Here is a 19,857-nt window from a genome sequence, read left to right as displayed (position 1 = left end):
AAACAAGGGCTTCTGTGTTGCTCAGGCTGGTCTCGAACTCCTGGGTTCAAGTGATTCTCTTGCCTTGACCTCCCAAAATTCGGTGATTACAGGCATGAACCATCGTACCCAGCCTATCCCCTTCTTCTTTTTTTTTTTTTTTTTTTGAGTTGGAGACTCACTGTGTTGCCCAGACTGGAGTGCAGTGGCCACTCCCAGCCACCGCAGCCTCGACTTGCTGGGCTCCGGTGATCCTTCCGCCTCAGCCTTCCAAGTAGCTGTAACTACAAGCACGTGCTACCATGCCCGGTTAATTTTTGATTTATTGTAGAGATGAGGTCTTGCCAAGTTGCCCGGGCGGGTCTTGAACCCATGGGCTCAGGCAATCCACTCATCTCAGCCTCCCAAAGGTGCGGGATTACAGGCTGAGCCACCGAGCCCGGTTATCCCCTTATTCTTAAGAACAAAAACTAGATTTTATTTTGAACAGTAATTTCAACTAAAACGCTGACGCTTTTAACTTCTCTTCAGAGTGACCAGACTAAGTTCAGGCCAAAAGGAGATGTGACCAGAGTGTGGTGGGGAACTTTGCGGGAGGCTGCTCAGGTCAACTGACAAGCCAGGAAGGACACTTTGCCCTGCCTTCTTTTCTCCTGCCTGCTGTCTGAAATGCACAGTGGCTGGTCCAGGCTGGAGCTCTAGCAACCACATTGGACCATGAGATAGTACTGAGGATGGAAAGTACATATTAAGATGCTGAGGCAGAAAAACAGATGATCCAAGAACTGTCATAGTCCAGGGCCAGGATGGACTCCCTACCTCCAGAATTCTATTATATGAGAAAGTAAGAAATCTCTGTCCTGTGCGTATCACTGTAGTTTTGAGTTTTCTGCTATATGTTGCCAAATCTAATTTTTTTCTCTCTTATTTTTTATTTTTAAAATGTGGGGTACAATTCAGGGTTAGGTACATATGTGATCATCATACAGGTAAAGTGTGGGTACCCTTATTGATGTTATGTGTGCCCCCCTCCTCACCAAGTCTAATTCTAAACCAGGTGCTACCTTTGCCACTGTGTGGTCTCAGACAAGACATGTTCTCCCCTGGGACATATCCCTACAAGCATAGCTGCAGAGGCAAAGATGGGCTGGCCGATGTGATCTCTGAAGGTCAAGTGCTTTTGCCTAGCCAACATCTATATCCTTCTCTGTTGGGAAGAGCACCTTTAATTAGGGAAACTACCGATTCCTGTCCCTATGTCCTAGTGGGTAAGTGACCCTGACACTACTACTTCCTGGCTCTGGGGGAAGTGATGTGAGTCCATAGGCTTCTTTTCTTCCTTCAATTCATTTTGAGTGGGGTTTATGTTATTAGCAAACCAGAGTCCTGACCACTATAGTGCCAGGGTGTGTCCCATTATCCCAGGATGTGTCCCATTGTCAGGGCTCATCAGAGTTTGTGCAAACCTGAGGGTGAATGAATAAAATTGCAGCTTACTGTGGGCGAGGTGTTCTCAGGAGCTGCTTGACGTGCTCTGCTTGGTGAACTTCCAGGACAGTCTTTTCCTCCTGTGAGAAAGGAGACAGCCTTATGCTTTAGCACAAATTCTTGTTAGGGTTTTGGTCTCTTTGAGGGGCTGTGGCCACAGAAGGCAGGGATTTGGGTACAAGCTGCTCTTCTGGTTTTTGCTATTCACTTCTTGGCAAAAGAAGCAAAGTCCAATTTCCTGATAATCAAGTGCTTGCTCTCAGTAAATGCCAGAGGCCTGGTTTCCTTGACTCTTCTGCTTCCTAACTGTATGTATCACTGTTCTGGAAAACTTTTCAGATTTGGTGATTTCCTATCACAGTTCAAACAATTGTTTCAAGAATGAAACACCTCAAATCCTAGTGTTTTTACTTTTTTGTGAAAAGGAGATTCTTGGCCGGGCATGGTGGTTCACACCTGTAATCCCAGCACTTTGGAAGGCAGAGGCGAGAGGATTGCCTAAGTACAGGGGTTCAAGACCAACCTGGGCAACTTGGTGAGACCTCATCTCTACAATAAATCAAAAAATTAGCCAGGCGTGGTGGCGCACACCTATGGTTCCAGCCACTTGGAAGGCTTAGGTGGAAGGATTGCCTGAGCTCAGGAGGTCTAGGCTATGGTGGCCATGAGTGTGCCACTGCACTCCAGCCTGGGCAACAGAATGAGACTCAAACTCAAACTCAAACTAAAAAAAAAAAAAAAAAAAAGAAAGAAAAGGAGATTATTTTGTTCTTTTTTAAAATTTAGCATTTAGAAAAAGAAACTTTAATGTATGCTGTGAAATGTTTTCTTCAAGTGCAATGAGCTTTCCATAATGTCTTCTATTTGCTACATACATACCAAAAAATGTATACACATTTTAAGAGATGTTAGCTGTAATCAGAAGTGTCTGGATGCTGATGGTAACCACTTTGAGCACCTCTTGTAATTGCAGAAGTCAAACATGACTTGTATTCATCTTTTGTTATCGGTATATATTGAGTATTACAATTTTAATACAGTTTTTTTCTTTCTTAAAATGTACATACTTTTTTTTTGTTCCCCTCTGTATATTCAATGTGTAAATTCAACAAGCTAGAAGACTAGATCTTTTCTGTCCAGCATGCTGGGTAGAATTCAAAGGGTCTGGTTAGAATCCTGACTGGCTACTTACTATTTGTGAACCTCAAGCAAGTTACAGTTATATCCCCTGGGTCCCTCATCAGTAAATAAAGAAAATAGTAATACTTTCCAGGGTTATTGTGAGGATTAAATAAGATAGTGTCTATAAAGCACTCGCATGATGCCTGCTCAGGATAAGCACTCAATAAGTGATGGCTGCTATCATCATAACGAAGGAAAATTTTTCTTTAACCCTAGTAAAATCATCAAAAATGGCCATTTTTTCCATAAAGAAAAAAATCATATATTTAAATAAACTTTGGTATTTTGCAAGAAGTACTTTATCAGCTTTTGTCATTGGGAAAAATCGAGGAAGACAATTTTCATATTCAAATCTGAAAAGTTTTGAGGCCATATATAATAACTGGAACATTTTAGTGTTATTTTCTTGTTTTGTTTTTAAGCAGCCACATGGCATGTCAATCCCAGACAGGCTTGCAGCTATTCATAAACATTCTTGAATACTTAATAGAATTGTCCCTCACCGCCTGCCCACCCCCAGTTTAAGGAGTGTATAGCCAATGATGACTTTGTCCAATAAAATCTGAACGGAGGTGACAAGGTGACGTTATGGTGGAAGCTTGAAAAGCTAATGTGTACTTCACCATGTTGTCTTTCCCTGTTCCCTGTCACTGATGTTCCCAATGGTGGTTGCTCTATCAGCCCGGGTCACAAAGCGAGGAGAGATTGGGAGAGTGCCCCCAGCACACCCATGAACTTAATACTTACCGCCTGGAGCTCCCAGCCCAGCTGGACTCTCAGAGCCTTGACAAACATGTGCAGGAAGCGACCCAGCAGGAAAGTGAGGCACAGCAGTGACGGCCAGTAGAACACAAGGGTCTCGTACCTTCCCACAAACTGCAACAAAAGGAGACCACTGCATGGCTCCAGGCAGGCAGGGTTGGGCCAGCTGGCGAAGATGTGGGTGGGAATCTGCCTGCCTTAGCCTACTTCCGCCATGACCAGCTCTCTTAGGCTTGGCAGTCAGTGGCAAACCCCTGTGTCCCCAGTCCCACATCGAAAGAATGAGCAGTGGACTCAGAGCCCAGCAGCCCTGGATTCAAATCTTGGCACCCCTGTTTTATTTTATAAAACCAGTCTTTATAACTTTTTTTTCTGATTAGGAAGCTTTAGCATTTGGAAAATATGGAAAAGGGACAGAGAGGCAAAAAAGATAGTGAGATGGGAAGAGAAGGGGAAGAGGGAGAGAGAAAGAGGGAGAAAGAAGTAAAAAGAGGAATAAAGGAAAGAGGGAAGGAAGGGAGGGAGGGAAAGAAGGATGGATCGAGGGAGAGAGGGAGGGAGCAAGAGAGGGAGGTAGGGAAGGAAGGAAGAAAGATGGGAGGGAGGGAAGAAGAAATAAATAACCCATAATCGCCATAAGCCTGGGAGCAACACAGCGGACGAAAGAGTAACAGGTCTCTCGAGATGGTGTTCATAGATTTTCTATGTTTTTAGTTTCATTGTGATGAAAAAAATGTTTTTTCACTGTTTTAAGACAATACTATGACTTATCTTTCACAATTTACTGGTTGGTTTTATGTTTTATTATATTCCCACAGTCATATTCTCCCCATGGAAAATTGGGGTTTGACGTTGTGTTAGTTTGCAGGGTAGAGACACACTGATATGTGCGGGTTCCTGTCTTCCATTGATCCATATGCTTATGGTTAGACATAATCACTGTCAACACTTCACCACCCCTTCCCTTTATAGATTTCATCTATATTTATATCTACATTTATATACCTACATGCATTATAAAGTGGGGTGTTACCAGAGATACAGATCTATTTATATGCATCTATTATAATCATTTCCCCACATGGTTAAACATATTTTGCAAGCATCAGTTTTAATGCTGTATTATAGTGCATTATTTGAATGAATCAAACTTTATTTAAACTTTCCCCTAATTTTTGACATTTTAGACTCTTTCCAACGTTTGATTTTTATAAATAATGTTTCAGTGGATACTTTGAAAAACACGAGACTAAATCTTATTTCCTTAATCTGGGTCCTACTCCTATTTTTTTTTTTTGGGGGGGAGAGGTACAAATGTATGGAATATATGTGAATTTTGTTACATGCATATTGATCGACTGATAAGTCATGTCACCCTGTGAGCCTCTACTTTCTTATCAGTGAAATGGGTTAGCATATTGTCTTCAGCAGTTGTGTAAAAATTCAATGGTTAACAACTAGATAGTGCCTACACAAGTGCCTAGGCCATAGTAGGTTTCAGTGTTTGGTACTCTGAATTTAGAAGCAAGATCCTGCCCTCTCTCTCTCAGTTAACCATGAATATTTTGAATTTCAAAAGAACTCCCTGGAGACTAAAGGATCTAGGTGCCAAAGAAAATGTGGTGATCTGGAATCTCAGGCACTGTGCTTAGTGATGCAAGGGGCATCCCTGGGGACAGAGGTCTGCCAGAAAGTTCCAGTATGGAGAAGTGGAGAGAAGGCTTAGCCTCTGAGCTTCATTTTCCACTTCCATTCCACCAACCCTCTCTCTATCGCCTCCTTTCATTCTTCACAGTGACTATGCCTGAGAAAGGTTTGGCAAGGCTCCGGTGGGCTCCTGGTCCAGGTGGCTTCCATGGGCTCCCCCAGCTTGCCTGCACTTCTAGGTAGATTGTGGCATCCTTCCTTCATGTTGCTACTTTTCCTGGGGTCATTCCCAATTGCTCCTCATACAGACCCACAAGGTGGGGAAGTTCATCAAACTTAGTCTATAGATGAGGAAGGTGAGGTCCGAGTATATTATGTAACTTGTGGTAAACAGCAGAATTGGAAATGGAGACCAGTCTGGCTGACTTCAAAGTCCATTTCTTTCCATTCCACGTATCCCCTGTTAAGGAGATGAACCTGTTTCTGGAAACTCTGAGAAGGTCTTGCCTGGCAAAACTGGGAAAGGTTCTATGTATAGAGAAACTGGGGATACGTGGAATGGAAAGAAATGGACTTTGGAGTCAGTCAGACTGGTCTCCATTTCCAATTCTGCTGTTTACTACAAGTTACATAATATACTCGGACATACTTTCTTCATCTATGGACTAAGTTTGATGAACTTCCCCACCTTGTGGGTCTGTATGAGGAGCAATTGGGAATGACACAAGCTCCCCTTTGGCACATATGAGGAAGTAGAAGCCCAGAGAGTGACAGTGGCTTATCCAAAATCAACAAAGCAAGTTGGCCAGGTTAATAGGACTGAATGCCCCAAACATAGGTCAATGAGGACTTACTTGTCCGTGGGGACACTGAGAGACTTGAAGAATGGTGACAACAAACCTGCAGGAAGAGAAACAGGGTTTGGAGCCCTGGGGTTGCCACCCAGCACAGCCCCAGCAGCAGCCCCTGTGAAAATAGCCTATATCCCAACAGCCCAGACTTTCCTGCCCATCTTGGGTGGGCGGCTTCCCAGGCCTCCCTGTATTTCCCTCCCAGATCAGACACCCTGCCTGTGCCAAAGTAGGTGCACACTAATTCATTCATTCAGTGTGCCCTCATGTAGGACCCAATCTCAGAGTCCATGAGGACAGAGCAGGGAGGCCCTGAGAGGGTTCACCCTCCCTCCCATCATCATTCAGTGGGAGATGAAAGTCCAGAGTTGGCAAGGGATTTGTCCAGAGTCACACGCCAAAGCCCTGGCAGAGCCAGGATTAAGACCCAGGTCTCCTGACTTCATAGCCGAGGCTCTTCCTTCCTCTCTGGGATCTTGTCAGTAAACACTGCTCTGAAGTCACAAGCTTCAATGCTTTACCACCCCCTTCACTTGCCTCCCTCTCCCACATGCATTCCATGTCCTGTTCAAGCTTGGATCATACCCTCACATTGCCCACGCTGCTGAGTAATTCCCACAAGCCTGTTTGTTGTCTCCTAGTCAAAAGTCTATTAGAGGCTGATGAGAGGGTATCACACACCTAATCGTGGATACCCCCAATTTATATTTCTAAAAAGCAAGTCACTTACAAACCGCAATTGTAGTCATTGGCATGTCAGTTGCTTGTGAGTTTCCTGCCCATCATCCCTGAGAAGCTGGGCCTGAGCATCCCAGCCCCATAGAAAAATGCTGGGTGGGGGAAGCAGCCCAGAAAGTGAGTTAGAGGCAAGAAAATGATCCTCAGTGGCTAGAGAGGTTTCTGGGGGTTTCCATCAACAAATGCTTCCTGGTGCCAGTTCTTTGCCAGGTCTGGTGTTGGTGCTGAGGGCACAGAGTTCAATATGAAGAAGCTCTCCATCTGGAGGAGGCAATTGCCCATGGAGTAGGAACATAATACTGATCACTAAACTGTTGGTAGGGGGATGACTCACACAGGGAGCAGGAGCATAGACAAAGATCCCAGATCACAGGTCCACGATGGGCCATCTTGTTCTCCAATGTGTTCTCTGGCTCATAGTGGGGATGTGATGGAATTGTTGTTGATGGATAAAAGAATGTGGGGGAGCAGGAGTCTTGCATGACTGGAGGTGTGTTCTAGACACTGTTGGGAGATGGAGGGAAAGGGAGAGGCCAGGCTGGGATGGCCCTGAATGCCAAGCTGAGGCACATGAACTTTCTCTGAGGCTCTTGAGAGAAGCCCTCACTTGGATTGATAAGATGTACTGGATGTGTCTCCTGTCTTCCCTGGTGGGGCCCTCAGCAGTTTACAGAAATGAACTTTCCCACATTTCTAACTTCTAGAGATATTCCAATCACAAGCAGCCTCGTGTGAAGCAAACAGAATGCCGGCCTGACCTTCTGAATCCTTCAATGCAGTCCCAAGAAGGGGCCACAGCGGGACAAGTCATCCCTGTTTTCCTTGGGTCTCAGTTCTGGACAAAGGTGTCCTCGAAGAGGAGTTCCCAGATCACCCCCAGCCCTTAGTCTAGAGTTCAATTATGGTCAAAGGAGTCAGGAGAGGCAGCAGGCAGAGTTCCTCTTACCAGAGCAGAGAGTAGCAGAAGCCGAGGACGGAGCTGACCAGCCGGAACTCCGACGAGAGGCAGGCGAAGAAGGGGAAGTGGGACAGCCCAACTTCAACACCTCCAATCAAAAGCACAAAAGCTGGGGAGACAGACCAGAGATGCTGTGCGCTCTTCTTACCACCAGGCTCAGGGGAGTCTCAGGGAAGCTGCAGTGCTTCATGCTGACCACCAGTTGGAGACTTCAGGACCCAGTGAGGTGAGTGGAACAGCCCCAGTTGAGGACAAGGAGGAATGGAGGAGTGCCTTTCATTCCTTCATACAACAGACCCTTCCTGGTCTCTACTCTGGGCTTCCTATTTAGATGAAGAGGATTTGGACCCTATACTTGATTAGCTCACAGTATGATGGGTGGAAACAGACCACATAAAGAACAAACAAGTGAACAAACAAAAATGACAGAGTGAAATACTGGAGGTGCACCAGAGCAATGCAGAGAGAGGTGATGTGCTATGTGCAAAAGCCTCACGTAAACTATAGTGCAGTTTATATACCGGGGGTGCCAAAAAAAAGGGTATACATATTTTAAGTAATGTTAAGAGATGTTTGCTGTAGAAGTGGTTGGATGCTGATGGTAACCACTCTGAGCACCTCTTGTAACTGCAGGTGTCAAATGTGACTTGTATTCATCTGTGATTTTAATACAGCTTTTTCCTTTCTTAAAATGTGTATGCTTTTTTGGTACCCTCTGTAGAAGGCCATAGTTATATTAATTCCACCACTAACTAGCTCTGAGGTGGTCTAACAGAATCCAGCAAAAACTAAATAAAGGTTGCAAGATGACCTTTGCTAAATGTCTCCTTTGAGCTGGGTCCCGGGCCAGGCATGAAGGACAGGCAGCTGGACAAGTTTCTTGCTTTGAGATGGTGACAATCCAACAGGGAAGACAGATGGGAAAGTCAGTGGTATGAAATGTACTATGACAGAGGCACATTCAACCTGCTGCGGGGACACAGAAGAAGAAGCCACTGACCTCACCTGGGGACAGGGTATCTGAGAAGGCAGGGACAGGGTATCTAAGAGGGCTTCCTGGAGGTGCTGACATTTAACAAGGCAATGCAAAATACACAGGAGTTTGTAAGATGAAGAGAAGTAGGGAAGAAAGGATGCTTCTCACTCAAAGGATAGGACAGGATGGGTTGTAGCTGGTCAGTATATGAGTGGAGGTAAGGGTAGATGGCTGGCAGGAAAGAGCAACCCAAAACAATGACTGCAAGGAGAGCAGCTACAGTAGCAAAAGGTTTTCATCTCCCTGGATTCTCCTCATAGAAGCAAACAGAGCAACTAGGAAGACCAAACAAAGGACCCACAGACACCATCTCCAACAAATCTAGGTGACAAGATCCATTTGATACCAACATCTAGACACTGGACATCAGGCAGCAGAGGACAATGATCACTGACAGGACAGGAAATAAACAAGGTGAGCTCTATAATTTCCCCTACCTAGCTGCTGAATGCAGTACAGGACGGGGAAACCCAGGCAGATTCCTGAGTTGAGGAGATGGAACTGAGAGTCTAGAAAGACAAAGACAACTAGAATTCACAGGAGAGAGCGCTTCAGAGGAAGGAGCTGCACAGAGAGAGAATTCTGGGAGATGGCGATTTCTGGACAATTCCCACCGAGTCTTCAGCTGAGAACTGACCAGCATAGTTGTGTGAGGAAACTACCCAGGGCCAGGAAAGGAATCATCTAACCACCTGAAATGATTAGAGGGAATCATTCCTGCAGCATACAAAGGAATAGTGCCTGTTATCTCCAGACGGACTGAAAAACTTTATGGTGCTGAAAACATGGACAAAACATGGACTTCACTGGAATTTAAAAATTTATGCATCAAAGGACATTTTAAAGAAAGAGTTTCAGAGGATCTTATGGAGAGGAAAAAAAAGAAAGTGGAAAAACAGCCTACAGACTAAAAGAAAACAATTGCACATCATATATCTGATAAGGGTTTAATATATAAACAACAATAACAATATATAAGGAATTATATATTCATATAAGAATATATAAACAACAAAAACAAACAACTCAATTAAAAGATGGGCAAGGACTTGAATAAGCATTCTCCAAAGAAGATATACAAATGGCCAATAAGCACATAAAAAGATGTTTAGCACCATTAGTCATTAAGGAAATGCAAATTAAGACAATGAGATACTACTTCACACCTAATAGGATGGTTATAATCAAAACACACACACACACACACACACACACATTTACACACATACTCACACAGAGAAAACAAGTGTTGACTAGGTTATGGAGAAATTGGAATATTTGCACATTGCTGGTGGAAATATAAAATAGTGCAGCCACTATGGAAAACAGTGTGCCAATTACTCAAAAAGGTAAACATAGCTTTGACTCAACAAGAGACCCAGCAATTCCACTCCTAGGTATATATTCAAACATTTAAAGTGGGTACACAAAAAAAGACCAGGCACTGTGGTTCATGCCTATAATCCCAGCAATTTAGGAGGTCGAGCCAGGAGGATCTCTTGATGCCAGGAGTTTGAGACCACCCTGGGCAACATAGCAAGACTTTGTCTCTACAAAAAATAAGAAAAATTATCCAGGTGTGATGGTAGGCACCTATAGTCTCAGCTACTTGGGATGCTGAGGCAGAAGGATGGCCTGTGTCCAGGAGGTCGAGGCTGTAGTGAGCTGTGATCTTGCCACTGCATTCCAGCCTGGGTGACAGAGTGAGACCCCAACTCAAAAAATATAAAAAAATAAAAAAATTAAGTGGTGACATAAACAGATACTTGTACACCAATGTTCATTACTTACAATAGCTAAAAGATGAAAACAACCCAGTGCCCATCCATTAATAAATGGATTAACAAAATGTGGTATATATATACAATGGAGTATCAGTCATCAAAAGGAATGGGGTTCTGATTCATGCTGCAATGTGGATGACTCTTGGAAACATTATACTACGTGAAAGGATACCTGTGTCTGGCTAAAGGACAAATATCATATGACTCCACTTAAAAGAAATATCTCAAATAGGCAAATTCACAAAAATGGAAAGTAGAGTAGAGGTTACCAAGGCTTGAGGGGATGGGGAAGGGAAGTTATTGCTTAATGGTTAGAGTTCACGTTTAGTGTGATGAAAAGGTTTTGGAAACAGAAAAGAAAAAAAAAATGAATAAATTGGATTTCATCAACATTTAGAATGCAGTTCCTCAAAAGTTTGTTGGAAGAATGAAAATACAAACCATGGAGCAGGAGAAAACATGTGCAATTCATACTTATAATAATGGACTTATACCCAGAATATATAAAGAACTCTCAAAACTCAATAATAATAATAATAATAATCTCAATTTTTTAAAAACAGACAAATGATCTGAACAGGTTCCTAAAGAAGGTATAGAAAAAGCAGAGAAGCACATGAAAATATACTCTACATCATTAGTTATTATAAAAGTGCAAATTAAAACCATGATGAGATACCACTACATACTTCTTATAATCAATAAAATTTAAAAGACTGACCATAACGAGTGTTGGCAAAGATGTGGAAAAACGGAAGCTTTCATATTAATGGTGGTAATCTAAAGTGTGCAAGTACTTTGAAAAACAGTTTGACAGTTTCTTTAAGAGCACAATCTGCTTTATAATCTATATGATCCAGTCATTCCACTTAAAGGTATTCACCCAAGAAAGATGAAAGCATGGGTAACATACAAAAATTTATACACAAAAGTGCATAGCAGCATTATTTGCAATAGCTAAAAGTGGAAATAAATTAGATGTTCATCAATACGTAAATGGATAAACAAAACTGCGGTATATCCATATAGTAGAATACTATTCAGCAATAAAAAAGGATGAACTACCTGTACATGACTGAAAGAAGCCAGACCATCCTCCCCTCAAAAAAGAATACATCCTGTATGATTTCATTTATACAAAATTCTGGAAGATGAAAAGTCAAAAAAAAAAAACCGGAAACTGCAAACTAAGCAGATTAGTCATTTCCTGGAGATAGAGATGAGGAGAGGAAAGGAGAGATTACAAAGGGGAACAAGAACACTTCCAAGGTTCATTATCCTGATTATGGAGATGGTTTCATGGATGTAAACATTGGCCAAAACTTCTCAAATTGTATGAAGTATGTAGTGCATTCTTTTAGATTTAATCTATATTTCCCCAAAGACTAATGAGATGTTGGTACACTTGATCATATAGACTTGGAGCCCATGAGGAGGAACTGGGTTGGACAGAGAAGTTTGGGAATTACTGTATTAGGGACAATTTAACTTATAGATGAGAGTTGCTTCTTTAGGTAGAGCATGAGGCATGGGGGAAAGATGAGGCCTCAGGTCAACAACCAAAGAAGTAAGCATTGCTCTGGGAGAAGGAATCTTAGTGCTCATTGGTATCAAGAAGGCAGCATAACTATGACTCAGGGGAGATTTTAGAGGTTGGATGAGGTTTTCTGAGTCTTTGTCACATCATGTCTAAAGGACCTCTGAATCTAGCTGGGGGAAATCGCCACAAACAAGTTTTGAGGGGGTTGGGCAAATCACAGGCTGGGAAGAACATGACAGTTCAAAAAGATTGTCCTCTGATCCCAGAGAGTCCCTGACACATGGTCCTGAGAACAAGAGTTTCCTTGACGATGTTCTCAGCAGGTATGAGACAGCCTTAGTACCTTGGGCCCACTGCGGGACCTGCAGGGGCTTGTAGCCTTCTGAGAACAAGAACATGACCTTGTTGGCTGTGGCCCCAAAAGCAATTCCATAGGACCATCGGTTGCTAAAAGCGCTCACAAAATCCAAAGGCCTGTGAAAAACAGAAACAGTTTATGAGGCTAGAAGGTAGATTGAGACATTTCCACAGGTCATCTCCAAAGCAGATCTCACCCTGAGGAGGAATTATTGGGTAGAGAACTAATTGCAACTGACATTTCTTGGGGGTCTTCTGTGCCAGGCCTGGTGCTAGAATGGATTTAGGATACTGAAGTGAGGAAGACAAAACTCTTGTCCTGGAGGAGCTCCAAAGCTAGTAAAGGCCACAAGCAAGAACACCAGTAGCCATGACACAAAGCAAAATGGAATGAGTTCCATCTATGAGAGACACAGGCAGTATGAATCGAGAGAGCAAAACAAGGAGTATGTCCGAGTCAAGCTTGGAGAAGCCTGCCCTGTACCTAGCCACATTCTATACAAATTCTTCCTTCCAATATCCTTGATGAGGGCCTGGGTATCATTCGTTGTGCTGGTACCATGTGATTTAAGAAGCAAATAATATGCTACCCCAAAATATGCCACTCTGGCATACTGACTACTTTGAGTTAGACACTTAAAAAATAGCAGACACAAGATCACTCTGGCCTTCACACTGTTTCTTTAAAACAGGAGATTAAATTCCCATGTAGAAAAAGCCCTCTTTGTGCAAAAGGAAAATAACACTCTTATCCTTAAGGACAGGATGTTGAGGTCAAGAGAATTCTATATAGACCTTATTAAAATAACTACCTTCTAATCTCTCTTCTAATTATTTAATTGCTTTTTTATAGCTTACTTCTCTTTGTCTAATTCAGTGTATATACATTCAACTCTAACTGTATTATTTGGTCTTGATTTCCTTATGAGGGCCCTCGTGCCATGTAAAACTTATTAATAAATAATTTTCTGCTTGTTTCAGTAGCTCACGGCTGTAATCCCAGCACTTTGAGAGGCTGAAATAAGAGGATTGCCTAAGCCTACGGGTTTGAGGCCAGCCTGGGCAACACTGCGAGACCTCATCTCTACAATAAATTTTTTAAAAATTAGCTGGGTTTGGTAGCGCATGCCTGTAGTTCCAACTACTTTGAAGGCTGAAGCAGAAGGAACACCTGAGCCAAGCAGGTCGAGGCAGCAGTGGCCATGAATTTGCCACAGCATTTCAGCCTGGGCAACAGAGTGAGACTCTGACTCTAAATAAATAAATAAACAAACAAATACATAAATGTGTATGCTTTGCTATTGTTCATCTCTCTTATGTTGGTTTAATTATCAGGCCCAGTAAAAAAAGAAAAAAACACCCTAAGAGGATAGATTAAAACATTTTTCAGCCGGGCTCGGTGGCTCAGCCTGTAATTCCAGTACTTTGGGAGGCTGAGGTGAGTGGATTGCCTGAGACCGCGGGTTCGAGACCCACCTGGGCAACTTGGTGAGACCTCATCTCTACAATAAAATCAAAAATTAGCTGGGCGTGGTAGTGCGTGCCTGAAGTTCCAGCTACTTGGAAGGCTGAGGTGGAAGGATCGCCGGAGCCCAGCAAGTTGAGGCTGCGGTGGCTGGGAGCGGCCACTGCACTCCAGTCTGGGTGACAGAGTGAGACTCCAACTCAAAAAATAAAAAAAAAAATTTTTTTAATTAAAAATAAAATAAAAAATTTTTCCACCCTATATAATCCTGCCTCCCTGGTCACAGCTGACTGATCTATGGGCGATCACCTGTTTTTGGATGGGTCAATCATGTCTGGTCTTATATTTTAGATTTGTGACCCTGAGGACATGAGCCAGTTAGCTGTTAAAGTCCTGTCTGGAAGTCATACCAAGTTGGGATAAGAGGCAATGCTAGAGGAAAGTCAAGGTTATAGGGAAGCAGAGATTATAAGTCAAAGAGAAAAATAGTAACATGGTGCTGAGGGGGACCCCAGCGACACAGAGGAGCAGAGAGAGAAAGAGTCAATCTTCCACAGATTCATATCTTAATAGATTTAGTTCCATGTTTGTCAGTTTCTGTGAGATCTCTGTAAATATATTTAAAAATCCTTCCCTATCTTTTAATGTAAGCAAGCTTTAGTGGATAACTTCCACCATGCCAGATTGGCAAGAGAGTTTGGCAAAGTAATGTAGGCAAAGCAAATGGTTCAGTGCCTGGGTCATAGACAGTGACAATAAATGCTAACTGCATGACAATGATGTTGATGATGATAAGGAGTGATGAGGCAGCTATATGAACAATTAGAACTCAGGAAAAAATGTGAAAGGGGTGCAGAGACTGAAAATCGTAGAGCTAGAAAGGCCTTGGAAGCTCTTCTGGTCACCAAGATGTACTGGCACACAGTTCGTTGTACCATCCCAAGATGCCCTGCTGCCTCCAGTCACAGGGAACCCTCTTCCTCTTGCCTTCTGATGCAGTCAGAGTCCTGAGTGTAGGAAGACATTTCTCATAGTGGTCTGAGTCTCCTTGAGAGGTTTCAAGCATATCTGGGCAGCCCTGGGTGCTGAGGGTTGCAATGGCTTGGAAGCCAATTCTGAACTCTGAGAGCTTTGGTTGGGTTGGGTCAGGGAGGGGCAGGGCTGTGCCTGGTGGTGTAGAGGTGATGGGGGAGGCACCCTGAGAGCTGTCTGGCCTTAAAATTGGTGTTGGCTCCAACCACAGGGTTCCCCAAGCTGTAGAGGTTGACCCTGATTCAACTCACATGATGATTCCAAAGTGGTTCCCCAGTAGATAAGAGGTATCATCCCTCTGTCTACGATGCTCTCGTCTTTGGAGGAAGGACAAGACCAAAATGATGAAAAGCTATAAGGAAAGAAGAGAAGTGAGTAGGAATGTTCATCCTTAGCGTGACCTCAGTGCCCTCACTAAAAACAAATGTATGCATGGGCAGAGTGCTCAGAATGCCTGTGACACCTCAAACTCCAGAGTCAGGAGGCTAGCTGCATGTACCTTCGAGCTACCAGAATTTTCTGTACTGAGCTGTCCTTTGAACAGACAGAGATTCAAATCTAGTCTCTTAACACACTGGCTGAGAGGGAGACTTAGCTTCCCTGAACCTCAGTTTCCTCATCTATAAAAAGGCACTAATAACTGTCAGGTTGCAAATGTTTCTTTTCTTTTTCCTATGGATTCACTCATGTTCACACACTTGATACCCTTTTTCTCTCCTCCCTTTACTAGAAACTTCTTGAGAATTGCCTATACTTGCTGTCTCCATTTCCTTACCTCTCACTGGCTCCCCAATCTCTTAATCTGGCTCCTACTCCCATTGCTCAGCGATGGCCAAAGTCACTATTAAACAGTTATGGTCAAAGTCACTAAAAAATGACAGTTTTGTGGTTCTATTTAACATATACTTGAAGTCTGAATCTAGCTTGATCTTTCAGCAGACCACTTCCTCCTCTTGGAAGCCCACTCATCCCTAGGCCTCCATACTTTTTTGGTTTCCCCCCTTAACTCCTCATTCTCCTTTGTTGGATCATTCTTCACCAACTTATAGCTCAGTCCAAGGACCACTACTCTTTTTACCAGATCTTCTTTTTCTTGGTGATTTCATCGATGCCCACGCTTTGGAGGATTGTCGACACACAGAAGACTCATAAATGTGAATTTGCAGCCCAGACCCTACTAATGAGCTCCAGAACTGTATATCCACCTACAGTCAACATTTCTTTCTAATGTGTTAACAGTTTGTCAAAGCCTTTATGAAAAACCTCAGTGTCTTAAACCTACCCTAAACCTAGCTTTCCTCTAATTTTCTTTAGCTGGTGAATGAGGGCTGCCATCATCCTTCCTGTTGTGCAAGTTAGAAACTCAAGAGTCATCCTCAACCTCTCCCTCTCCCTCACCCCCTTACTCAGCCCACTATGAAGTCCTATTGTTTTCACCTTCTGAACTTCTGGGATTGACCATCATCTAGGATGAGCTAAAATCGCCTCTTACCCGGACCCCTGCAACAGTCTCCTAATTGGTCTCCCTGCCTCCTCTCTTGTCCACCTCCAACCAGATTGCTACAACCAAACAGAGTGATCTTTTAAAAATAAAAATCTGAGCCAGGCTCAGTGGCTCAGCCCGTAATCCCGTGCTTTGGGAGGCTGAGATGAGTGGATTGCTTGAGCCCATGGGTTCGAGACCCGCCTGGGCAACTTGGCGAGACCTCATCTCTACAATAAATCAAAAAAATTTGCTGGGTGTGGTAGCGTGTGCCTGTGATTCCAGCTACTTGGAAGGCTGAGGTGGAAGGATCGTCGGAGCCCAGCAGGTCGAAGCTGCAGTGGCCAGGAGCGGCCATTGCACTCCAGTCTGAGCGACAGAGTGAGACTCCAACTCAAAATAAATAAATAAATAAATAACAACAAAAATAAATAAATAAAATAAATAAAAAGTTGTCTTTATGCCAGAAATACTTGCATTACATCCCATTGCACTTAGAATGAAAAACAAATTCCTTGGCATAGAGCCCCACAGGGCTCTACCTGGCCTGGTCTACCTATCTTCTCAGATTCCACTCCTCAATTCTCCACTTCAGCCACACTGGCCTTCTCAGCTGCTCACACTTTCCCCTCCTCCTCTCTCCAGAGCCTCTGCACACACTCCCTGCTCTGACTGGATATCCTTAACTACATCTGTTAACTGACCTCAGCTCCAACATCACGTCCTCAGCAAAGCCTTTTTGACTCCCCTAAGAGCCAATATCCCTGACTCTTAGGCCCTTAAAAGCCTTCTTCTGTCTGTGTGTATATGTGCTTTGTTTGTTTTGCTTTGTCTTTTTGGTGCATCATGTAAGAGACTTTAGAAGGGAACTCAACTGATGTCTCTCCCTTGGTCTATTCAGGTCTCTTTAGGAGCCCCTGTGTGGCAGCAGCTCAGCTCCCCGCTCTCTCCAGTCCTCACCCCTCCCCTGCCTTTACTTACTGATGGGATGAGAGAGTAATGGAGGAAGTGCTCCATGTCCACTGAGCTGGCACAGGTGACATTTAGCTGCCTAGTCCTGAAAAACAGCCAAAAATCACATTCACATCATCGGTCACTGTAAATGCAATAATCATTAATGCTTTAACCTTAAGCATCACTGTCAGGAGTTCGGCTTGTAGCCCACTAAGACCATCTGATCTTTTTTTAACTTCACTTTCTCAGAACCAGGGCTGCTCACCTGTGGTGTATCTTTTTTATGTGAATTAATCAGCTTCCATATTTCTTTCTATAGCTTGATTAACTATTCAGCTTCCCTGCTAACTGACACTAACTCCCTCATTTCTTGACACAGCCAGGGACAGATCCTGGCCCAAAGTTCATATAATTGGGGAATTTTTTTTTTTTTTTGAGTCAGAGTTTCACTCTGTCGCCCAGGCTGGAGTGCAGTGGCACGCTGCTCACGGCCATTGCAGTCTTGACTTGCTGGGCTCAGGAGATCCTTCTGCCTCAGCCTTCTAAGTAGCTGGAACTACAGACACGCACCACGACACCCAGCTAATTTTTTTATTTATTGTAGAGATGAGGTCTCACCATGTTGCCCAGGCTGCTCTCGAATCCATGGGCTCAGATAATCCTCTTGCCTCAGCCTCCCAAAGTGCTGGGATTATAGGCATGTGCCACCACACCCAGCAATTTTTAAGAAAAATTGCAAAAATATCTTACTTAATCACATTTTAATGGAGATATATGACCATGTGAACACTTAAGTAGGGTCCTTCCACCCTCCCAGAGACTTGGAAGGGTGCAGTGCATGTAAGGAACCTGGAGATGGAAGTACCATTAGCTTCATAGGAAATCCACCTTTGGACATTGTTTTCCATAGCCAAGGTCAAGAAACATCAGCTCACTCCTGAGCCACTGCTAAGCTGTTGGGACAGGAGAGAGATTATTGAAGTCTTTGTTGTCTCCAACCCCCACCATTTGCAGAACAGGGCTGGCAGGGTCGCATGTGTGAAGTACGTGGCAGCAATTTTATGGCTTCTCTTTGAAGAGATACCACCTTTCTGGGGTTCCCACCACACTTTGTTCTTTCTGCTCTGGCTTTCATGACACCACCACAGCACACTCTTGTCATACTTCCGGATCTTTGCTCATGCCCTTCCTGACTATTGCAGCATTCATTCGATCTCCTGGGCTTCCTTCCCTGGCCAGAGCCTACTGCTCCCTCAGAAGTCCCAGGGAGGCACACTTCCTTAGATACTCCATGAGCATAGCACAATCCTCTATAATCCTTTAAAATTCCAACACTCCATAGTTATGTCTAACCTTCAGTCCAAAACAACTGATAAGTAGCGGAGTATGGGAGAATGAGATCAAACTATCAGCTATGATGAAACTGTAAAAGCCAGACTTCTGGTTTTTTGGAAGGTAAGCTAAGCACATACATCAGTCTCCCCATCCTATATAGATCTCTCGAAATAATAGAAAGGGAAGGGAGGAAGGAATAAAATATCACCATTCTTGAAAGCAAGAAGGGGACCTATCAAGGACATAGAAACTACTAGAAGCCCTTGATTGATAGATAGCAATTGGGACTAGATCAAACAGAAAAAGTGCCAGGCACAGTGGCTCATGCCTGTAATCCCAGCACTTTGGGAGGCACAGGCGAGAAGATTGCCTGAGCTCAGGAGTTCAAGACCAGCCTGGACAATTTGGCAAGACCTTGTTTCTACAATAAATAAATACATTTAAAAAACAGGCGTGGTGGTGCATGTCTGTAGTTCCAACTACTTGGAAGGCTGAGGCAAAAGGATCACCTGAGCCCAGCAGATCGAGGCTGTGGTGGCCGTGAGCATGCCACTACACTTCAACCTGGGCAACAGAGCGAGACTCCAACTCAAAAGAAAAACAATAAAAGTAAAGAGAAAAAGCATCAGCCAACATGGCCACAGACTATGGGAGCACTTAAGATGTGCTCCACATACCACCTAACTCCAGTCAGGATGGTCATCATCAATAACTCAAAAAACAACAGATACTGGAGAGGATGCGGCGAAAAGGGAACACTTCTACACTGTTGGTGAGAGTGTAAACTAATACAACCTCTGTGGAAAACAGTGTGGCGATTCTTAAAAGATCTAAAAATCTACCTCCCATATAACCCCACAATCCCCTTACCATCTGTAGAACAGGGCTGCCAGAGATTATACCGGGAGGAGCTCAAATCACTCTATGAAAAAGATGCCTGCTCATGTATGTTTATTGCAGCGTTGTTCACAAAAGCAAAAACAAGGGACCAACCATGCTGCCCATCGAAAGGGGACTGGGTAAAAATGTGGTACATATACACGATGGAATATTACACAGCCATATAGAAGGACAAAATTATGAACTTCAGAGCAACTTGGATGGACTTAGAGTCTATAATACTGAGTGATCTATCACTGAAACAAAGAACTGAGTATCACATGTTCTCACTCATAAGCGGACCTTGAACAATTACCATAATACTGTAAGAAAAGGATTGGCAATAGTAGGAAACTGCTGAGGGCAGTGGACAGGATTGGCAGTACT

At 43.5% G+C, this 19,857-nt stretch overlaps 1 protein-coding gene across 1 annotated transcript in view; it reads right to left on the bottom strand.

Annotated features, from left to right (window-relative positions):
* The window catches only part of CCDC180 (coiled-coil domain containing 180), a gene marked incomplete at its 5' end in the record, with an annotated part of 117,230 nt that overhangs the window by 81,183 nt on the left and 16,190 nt on the right, over positions 1–19,857 (bottom strand). Inside the window, 7 exon segments of the mRNA XM_021706715.1 lie at positions 1,477–1,547; positions 3,397–3,525; positions 5,913–5,958; positions 7,594–7,714; positions 12,309–12,439; positions 15,071–15,171; positions 17,284–17,359. Of these exon segments, the coding sequence (XP_021562390.1) occupies positions 1,477–1,547; positions 3,397–3,525; positions 5,913–5,958; positions 7,594–7,714; positions 12,309–12,439; positions 15,071–15,171; positions 17,284–17,359 (675 nt within the window).

The sequence above is a fragment of the Carlito syrichta genome, unplaced genomic scaffold (assembly GCF_000164805.1).
Source record: "Carlito syrichta isolate Samal-C Ts95f unplaced genomic scaffold, Tarsius_syrichta-2.0.1 Scaffold315953, whole genome shotgun sequence".
In the NCBI taxonomy this organism is placed as follows: Eukaryota; Metazoa; Chordata; class Mammalia; order Primates; family Tarsiidae; genus Carlito; species Carlito syrichta.
Note: the sequence above shows the minus strand (reverse complement) of the source record. Positions and strands in the feature narration are given on the sequence as shown.